The sequence below is a fragment of the Psittacula echo genome (genome assembly GCF_963264785.1).
Source record: "Psittacula echo genome assembly, chromosome: 2".
Lineage (NCBI taxonomy): Eukaryota > Metazoa > Chordata > Aves > Psittaciformes > Psittacidae > Psittacula > Psittacula echo.
In genome coordinates, this window is record NC_137737.1 from 74,471,344 (window position 1) to 74,480,731 (window position 9,388).

Here is a 9,388-nt window from a genome sequence, read left to right on the forward strand (position 1 = left end):
ACAGATTTGCAGATACAGCAGTTCACATTTGTGTCCTGTAATGCCTGAGCTCAAGTTTGGCTTGGCCAGTGCATAAGTGAGGATTTTGTATAGATACTTATGTGCAAAATGTAAACCTGCTGGGTTGCTTGTGGCTGAGACCTGGATTTGATAGCTTCAGTGATTCATTCCTGAGTTCCTATACCTAATTCCTAATCTGGCCTTTGTCTGTTAATGTTTTTCAGCCACGAATTGCCTAGTATTGTGAATAGCTCTCTGTCATTTTTCTCTCAGTTGCATACTAGCTGTTTAAAGACCCTTTCAGCCAGTCTTCCTTTTGTACCTTCCTGTACTTTAGAGGTGTGAAGATAGTAATGGGAAGGAGAGGATGAAGAAGATAAAGCTTCTATGCATTTTCTTCCACTTTCCCTCAGTATGGCCAGCCTGCAGACAGTGAATGCGTAGTGCCTTCTGTGGCAGAGTTAGGCTCCCTCTGCACTAGAGTTTTTGTTAATGCCATGTGTAATACTGTGCTGGTGCAGAGCAGGCACCACACAGACCCATGCTGGCTTCATGTGCTCACGTCAGTCTCTCTCTCAGCGATGGTCTCTGTGCTCCATTCAGGCAAAGCATTCCAAAAGTGCTGTTTGGGTGGCTGGCACGTGCCATTTTCCTCTGCAGCCATTGCCCGCATCTCATGAGCTCCTGCCTTCATAACTGCAGCCCCTGCTCTCTCATGAGTCAGGATTGTCACTGCGTGTTTGTTGAAGTGCCTTGTGAGCCAAAACTTGCTGGTACAAAATCTACAGCAGGGCTAGTTCTGCCAATGTCGGTGATATCAGTCGTTAGCATCTGAAGAGATGACGTGTATTTTGTTTTCCCTACTCAAATACCAGTAGCTGCCAGAAGCAGGATGTGTGGGGCAGTGTGGTCCAGAAGGCTGTCCTGCCTTGCAAACTGCACACATGTGCCTGCTTTTTCTTCTTGAACTATGTTATTTCCACTGTACTGATGTCACCCATTGGTTAGCATGTCGCAACCTGGTTGCTATGAACCGGAGGGAAGAGCAAGAAATAATCGTATGGAAAGGAAGCGAACCTCTGACAGCTGTGGTCCTCAGGTGTTAACTCCATTTTGGGAATAACACTGCAATAAGAGAAGATCAAAGTTCACTGTGCAATTATTTTGTGTTTTCTTTATTGTATTATCTGGATGCAAATCCAGGCTGATATTTCTTCAAACACAGCAAGGCAGGCAATGCAAAAAGTTGTAAAACTGTTACCCATTCATATTTATCACATGTAGGAGTGACCAAAATAAAACAAAGCTAAACAGCTCGCTGTGAAAGTCAACACAGCTGCCATTTTTTGCATAGCTGTAAGTATTAAGTGGGAAATGCAAAGAATTCCTATATAGTGAATAGTTCAGACCAAGGTTAGTAACAATTTGCCTTTAATTCAGTGCATAAGCAGATTGTTGTTCGTGATATTTGATGGTTCTGGGTCTAAACAGAGCCTTTTGTCTTGGGTCAAGCTTTCATCAGTGAGAAGGGCCATGTTGAACAAACTGCTTGTGTAACCAGGCAAGAAATTAATTTGACTGAAAATTATGCCATTCCTTTTTATTGTGTGCAAATGCGGGTGTTTCAGTGTAGTTACTTGGTTGCTTATCTGTGCACAGGAGTAAGTTCAGGAGCCTGTGGAAATGCATCCGTTTCACTTATTTTTAATTTCCCAACCTTTCATACAGACTTAGTGGTTGATCCAAATAGTTAAAAATCCTTAGGGGTTTAAAGGATTAAATGAGAACAGTAGTTAAGGTGCAGGTCCTGCAAATATGACAGGAGGTAGATGCTGAAGGACCTGCTTAGTGAACTACAGCTTCCCCTGTTATGGGTATAAATGTAATGGTGACTGGTGGACTGGTAGGGATTTTATAGCTGTAAATGGAGACCTAGTGATGGCTGACCTGAAGGTTTGCCACTGGGCGGTTTGGTGAAGCCAGTGGGAAGGTGTTTTCTTGCTAAGGATGGCAAATTTGTTTCCAGGTTACAAGGTCAGCGCTAGTTTCCATTCCCCCTTAGCTGGACTCTTGTTCCTGGTTCCTGTAAGTAACCTATTCCTTCATGTTTATCTGTTTGTCTCAGGTACTGGAAGGTTCAGACCTGAGGTTTTCCTGCCCTCTCCGTAGCCACCACCTGGTGCTGCCCTGAGAAGAAACAGCAGCAGAAAGGCAGACACCACCCTGAGGAGAAGCAGCAGGAAGGCAGCAGCTGCTCCGTCTGTGGCTGTGAGACTTGTCTTGTGTGAGACTTGATCCGAGACTTGTCACGAGACCTGCTGTGCTGCCCTGTGCCAGCCACCATGGAGACCCTGTCCCAGGACTCTCTGCTGGAGTGCCAGATTTGCTTCAACTACTACAGCCCACGCCGAAGGCCCAAGCTGCTGGACTGCAAGCACACGTGCTGCTCAGTGTGCCTGCAGCAGATGAGGACCAGCCAGAAGGACCTGCGTTGCCCTTGGTGCCGCGGGATCACCAAGCTGCCACCGGGGTACTCTGTGTCGCAGCTGCCTGATGACCCCGAGGTGATCGCCGTCATTGCAATCCCCCACACCTCTGAGCACACCCCCGTCTTCATCAAACTCCCCAGCAATGGGTGCTACATGCTGCCCTTGCCCCTCTCCAAGGAGAGGGCGCTACTGCCTGGAGACATTGGCTGCCGCCTCCTGCCTGGCAGCCAGCAGAAGTCCCTGGCAGTGGTGACAATCCCACCGGAGCAGCAGCCACTGCAGGGTGGCCTTCCCACTGAGGGGGGAACAGAGGAGCCGGACCAGAGAGGTGTTGTGAAAAGCTCTACCTGGTCGGGGGTTTGCACTGTGATCCTGGTGGCCTGTGTCCTAGTCTTTCTCCTGGGCATCGTCCTCCACAACATGTCGTGCATTTCCAAGCGCTTCACAGTGATCTCCTGCGGCTGAGGCGGGCAGGGGTTTGTGTTCCCTGGGGGTTGGGTCGGTGGTGGTGATGGTGGTGGTACGGAGTGAGACAATTCAGCGCAGCTTTGCCCAATGACTGCAGAACCGGGGCAGCAGTGCGCCAGCCCAGCCACAGCCCCCGTCAGTGTGGCGTCAGGCCTGTCGGCAGCGCGCGGAGAAAATCACGTCCCGTGTCTGGCGGCAGCGGCACTGAGGAGGACTGCATGCGTCACCATAATCATTTATCAAAGGGACTGCAAAGTACAGTGGTTTTTTTTTTTTTTTTTTTATTGTGTTACGAGATTAAAGATATCTATGTAGCCGGTTATACTGTAAAGTATACGGAATGAGCTCTACTCTAAACACAGTAGATTAAAATCAAAACTGCTCCATGTAGAATTCAAAGAGAATTGGTGCGTGACTCTGTACAGGGTGTTCAATACCAGTCCACACATGCATTATTTTTTAATGGGGGGAGGGAATGAGACTTGTAAAACCAAGAAATCACTTAGCTGGTAGAGCATTTTGTATGTTTTAAACTGCACACTAATTAAACCAAGGTAGGGAGTTGTACAATAGTTTTTAAATGGAAATGTTTTGCAAGCAATCATTTTGTTCTGTGGTGTGTGTTTTTTGCCTCTCTTTTTCACCCATTTTTTTCAACTCCAGGGAAGTGGCACTTCCAGCATCTTCTATTTGAAGGCGCTATTAGTGAAGAAATGGGTCATAAGAAGTCCTAGGACTCCTCCTGAAAAGTTGTGATAACAGATTGTTCTGTTTCTCTTTCTAAAGCTTAGGTTTTCCTAATTGTTTTTAAAGCATTTGGATCTGTTTTGCCTCCCTCTTTCCTAGGAGATGCAACTGTGTACCCATGGATAGTGTGACACAGGATGTCCCCTAAGGAAGCCTCACCATCCCAACAAGCCAAGGACCTTTATACGCAATTATGTAGTAAGAGGCTGTGACAATAGCCGGGAGAAGAACCCATGGCAACCTAACCCTCTACTGGGTGGGCTCCCCTCCCACATCACTGTGGCTGTCCTGGTATCAAAATATCTGGGTGAGCGTAATGGAGCCTTTTCCCACATTTCACTCTTATAAATGTTGGTGTTCGTAAGGACAGATTTAAAAAAATACCCCACAGGAATTGTCTCCCTCCACCCATGAGTGTCATGAAACCCCAGTCATTTGCAGTTCGCTTCCTGGAAAGAGCCAAATTGCTGAACCTTTGCTGCAGTAGCACCTTGCTCTAACCAGTCCCAATAGTTCATAAGTAAAATAGAGCTCAGTGTGAATTTTGGTGTTTGGCAAAGCTGAAATTTGTGTGAGATTTAGGGATTGGATCAAGGGGCGTATGACAGACCTTTAATAAGACAGAAAAATCTATTGATTTGAGCTGCTTCTTTTTGCAAGTACAAAGTGTAACCTCCCTGAAGCATGACCTCTTGTCATTTACCTACTGCTCTTTCTAGTAATTAATTAGAGATTGCTCAGTGCCATATTACAACACTAGAGAACGTAATTTTGAGCATGCAGTGCTCAAGTTGGCCCTGTAGACGTCGGTGGTTTCCTGCTTATATCACAAAATCCAGTTGCTGGTTCACAATAAACATTCCTATCTAGGACTTCTGTCAGGAGCATACCTCTATCTTCATGCTGGATTCCTTCCCCTCCCTGTTCCCAAACTACAGTTTTCTTCCTTGATTCCTGTCAACTGAAGAACAGCATATATGGTGCTTAACTGTTACGGTGTGTGTTGGAGAGGAACCATTGCGCTGATTGTTATCTACTGTCATATGTATGCATAGCACAGCAAAAAAAAAAGATCCTCAGATAACACATTCAATGCCTTTTCTGTGCAAGGCCCATGTGCAGTATGCCTTGAACTTGGCTTATAAGTATTGTAATTACATGGACACCTCTCCACAGCATGTTTAATTTGGTTGCAGTAGGAAACAACAGGTATTCCAAAATGTGTATTGTGAAAGTGCTAGTCTCATGTTGCCAGTAGGAAGCCAGATTTCTATGACATCCACACTATGCTGCTTGTTATGTAAACGAAAGCCAGTTCACAAAAAAATTCTTGCCTTTCTAAGACCCTTGAGGAAGTGACCACATACAGGACTCAACCCTCTACTGCCTTATCCCCTGTAGCAATCGCTAGGAGTACCAGGGGGCGTATGGCATAGCTGGAAAATGCTCTGAGAACAGCACTGATGCATTTCTCACCAGCTTATCCAAGTTGTCAATGACCATGAGGCAGTCAAAGAGTAGGCCCTGGAGCTACAGTGCTGATACTGTTAACCTCCTTCCGGCTGTACTTGCCTGACTGAAGCTCTTGAAGCCAAGGTTTCTGTTGTGTTGCAAAGAATGGCTGTCTTGAAAAGCACCCTTTCTGTCCCTACATGGGAGGGTGCAGTATGAAAGAGGAATCAGAAATTAGGTTAAAATACTACACTGCATAACACATTATGCAACAGGCAGACCTGGAGTTTATCTGGTATTAATGACATAAGTATTATATTAGACAAAATACCATCCTGTATTATCACAGTACATTGTTTCATTAATATGAATTTCCTGTACTTTTCTTGCCTGCTGAAATGCATGTTTGACCTAATTTCTGATCCAGACATTTGCCTGCTCACAGCCTTGTGTAAGAGCAATAAGTAAAACCTCAAGATTTTTGCCTGCGTGTGCACGCATGGTGTGTACCTTCATCCTGTTTCATAACTACAGGTTCCAGAGATGTTTTCGCTCTGGCTTTAGGCTGTGGCTATCATTTTAAATTTGCAGCTGCCATATCATGTTGGATCACCTAGCTTTATTGCTGACTTGTGTAGAAGTGAACTAAATAGTTCGTTGTAATGTACAGTGTTAAAATGTTTCTCGAGTATGTTGATAGTCGTACTACTTTAAAAATGCAGTGCAGTCTGTCCCATTCCTTGGTCCAGTACCTGACATTTAAAAATGTGATGCTGCTATATACACCTGTAACTTACTTCTTTTTTTTCTTTTTTTTTTTTTTTTTCTTTAACAGCCTTATCTTTGTAATTTTTCTCTGTGGAAAAATGCATTTGGACTTGTATCAAAATCGTCAGGTTCTGGGCTAGGTTTTGTTCTTTGGTGTCCAGTAGGATATCACTGCCCAGTTCCACCAAAAAAGAAAGAAACTTACTATGACACAGTGCTATTCAAGCAATCAAAATTTATGTTTAAACTTGTGGGTAATTACTCAAGCACCTGCATTTTTAGAGCAAATTACTCTGTATGAATGTTATTTATTTGCTTGTTTAATGGGAAGGATGTGTGTGTTGGGGTCTGGCTTCATTTTCTTTTCTAGAAGCCCCAACTTCCTTTTTGGCTTGTGCTTTGCTGGCAAACAGACTTTAGGGTTCACTCTGTGAAATTTTGTTTAGTGAATTTTAAAAATTCAAAATATGCAATTTTGGTATGTGGGATTTTTTTAGGAAATCTTGTGTTCAGTGATTGTTCATGCTTAACTGAGATGTAAAGGAGACTGGATGTTTTGTAAACATGGAGCAATCATGAGTCCAAAGTTTCATCTTTATTAATGAAGCTCAGTCTGAATAAAACATTAGGGCGAAAAGAATGATATCAAGTGAATTATGGTACCTCTTTTACTTTGCCATCAAGTAAAAATGGCAACATCTTCAAAAGTACACTTGTAAGGCAAAGTGTCAAGTGTGGGTTGTGGTAAATAGTAAAAGGTTGTTCATGTTTTAATTGCTTTGGAATAGAGAATTGTAGTTGATGACAACTGAGCCACAAAACTTTTGTTCTCTTTTTTCCTGTTTTAAACAGGTGACTTACTTAGAAGTTTTAAGTAAACTTTTCACTTATGGAGGTGAGGGATGCTTGGCTTTAAGTATGTATTGTACTCTATGTTCCCTGGATCTTTTCACAGCAATGCCATGTAGCAGAGGACATTGCCTCTTCCCAGTCATAGAGAGGGGCTGTACTCATCATCCACAGCTAAACTGCCCCGAGGCAATGTGCCCTGCTGGCATGAGTCACTTGCATAAGTACTGCAGGAGACGTTCATATGTCAAGTGAACACATCTGAAGTAAATATTAGAATTGAAATGCTTCCTTATTTGGGTTGCACAGAAAGCTTGGCTTCAGATCTGTTTTTTCCAGACATTTTCTATAGGTGTAGGGAGAGGGAGGGAAGAAGCTACATAGCAGCAAATGAGTCCCAGCGTCATCTGGGAGGCTGCTGAAGAATCTGCCTGCCCTGAAGGTAGAGATTTTCGTGCAAGAGTTTCAGTAGGACAACATTGTCTGGAAATGCTGCAATGGATTTACAGCATGTTGGTGACCTTTCTGGTGCTGTACACTGTTCGTAGGCCTGACAGCTTGGGCTGTTGTGTTCTTTCTCTTTGTCACTTTACCTCTTGTAGGCTCATGTCAAAAAGCAAAGTTGCTTGCTTTATCCTCAAGTTGAATGATTTCACAGTCATTTCTTAAGTTGCCCCAAGCATCTCTAATGAAAAAATTACCTTTCAAATTAAGTGAAATTTAATGCTTTTAAGTGTTAAGAAAATGCATTTTTAAGTATTTCCTTGTGCTTCATTACATTTTAATTTTAGTTCTTAATAATTCCTGTAATGTTTGTGCTAAGCATGTTCCTGAACATGCAAAGGCAATTCATAGGGATTAGGTAAGATCCACAGCCAGAAGAAAATATTTCCTATTCCCGTTATCCATCCCACAGTCCCCTACAGATCTACACACTGTTTTCAGTCTCCTCATCTATGTCACACTAAAGCACCTAAGTATGGGGATGAAAGGGGACTTCTGGGCATGCATGGGATGCCTACAGTTAACGATCACAGGAACATGTTTCCATGCTTGGAAGTGTATGCATATAGCACATGCTCACAAACAGTGAGGATAGGCCAAGAGGATTAGTAACAGGGCTTTAGGCTCTTACATATTGGTATGGTCATGTACTGATCATATGGTCTTGGAATAATGAGGTGCTGAGATAGGTTAGCAGCATGAAGCCTAGGTATTGCTATCTATTTCACATGGGATGAGTTGCAGCCCGCTCTGTGCTATCTACTGCAAACTAACTTGTACTGCTGTTTAATGGAACTCACAGGTGAGATCTCTTCTGGGGTTCAGATGAGGAGCCACATGGTTTCTCTGTGGCTCCAGACTGGGATATCCACTCAAACGGGAATAGCCAGATGCCTTTTAGTTTATCAGAGGTCTGCAAGTTCAAACGGAGGTCTCTCAAAACAGAGCTGCATAAAACACTTCTGAAAACTTGAAGGCAACAACATATAGACTTGGCCTGAACGGGTTTGAAAAAGTGAAGAAAGGGTGCAGAAGGACAGGGACACCTGGAAATGAGCAAACAATTAGGCAGTAGCCTGGAAACTGGGATCAGTGTGTGCAAAAACATTTCCTGGGCATGTTTTGCAGTGGCCTGCATATGTCATTTCTGTCAAATTGTATCTCTAGGGTGGCAGTGAAACTCCAGATCTTGCTTTTCCTTCAACACCTTTGAGCTGGGAAGCAGCCTATTTCAGAAGTGCTGTTTTCCACCTAACTGAAAAACTTGATGGGTGTGCAGAAATTTTTTAGGATGCTGAATCATCACTGAAGCTCAGGACTCAGATATGCGAGCTGAACAGGAATTCAGCGGGAAGAAGTTGGGATAAAAGAGCAAAGCCTTGAGTTCTTGGTATGTGCAGATGCATTATGTTGTTTAAAGTAAAAATTTGTTTTATTTGCATGTGTGTTGACTGAATGTACAAAAAGCAGGTGGTTATGTCCCAAGTCAAATAATGAAGTTGACAACATTTAATGAATGCCAAACAACTAAAGACAGGATGTATTGAACCTATGAGATCTGAAAAGCTGAAAAAAGAAGTGGCTATTTGACACTGCTATTGCACTCAAAAGATATAGTAGGATTAGATTAGGGGTCTATAGCTTTCTGGCTTGGTTTTCAGATGAGTAAATAAAAGAAATAAGAAACCTGATTTTCATGTGAAGGTTATTTACCTGATTATCATCTTGGGAATTACAAAATATGTGTATTTTTTAATATACAAAATTATTTGTGTATTGTTACTGTGCTGATCAGTTTTGGAAGCATTGCTCTGTAGAGCCGGCATGCACTGATGAGGTCTGAATCATTGGGGTTTTACAGTACTTTCAAAACAGGGTGTCACATAGCAGAGGCGTGTGGCTGACTGAGAGTAAAAAGGAGCTCAGTTCGCAGGCATGGCCACTTTGCTGATTGAACTGCAAATGAATAATTTCTTGCTTAAATTATTTGGAATAATGGTCACAGATGTTTTCAAAGATTTGCTTAAGGGATATTTTGCAGTATTGGGAGCATAATTCAGGAGAATATGCTGAGAAAGCATTAAAGCATTAAATCCAAGGAAGCTGAAGGG

At 43.1% G+C, this 9,388-nt stretch overlaps 1 protein-coding gene across 1 annotated transcript; it reads left to right on the top strand.

Moving 5' to 3' along the window:
• Positions 1-2,342: 2,342 nt before the first annotated feature.
• On the top strand, positions 2,343-3,643 carry RNF152 (ring finger protein 152; the record flags this gene model as incomplete). The annotated part of the gene is made up of 1 exon (XM_080610357.1): positions 2,343-3,643. One exon carries the CDS (start codon positions 2,343-2,345, stop codon positions 2,952-2,954), a length of 612 nt encoding a protein of 203 aa, XP_080466483.1. The 3' UTR covers positions 2,955-3,643.
• Positions 3,644-9,388: the final 5,745 nt, after the last annotated feature.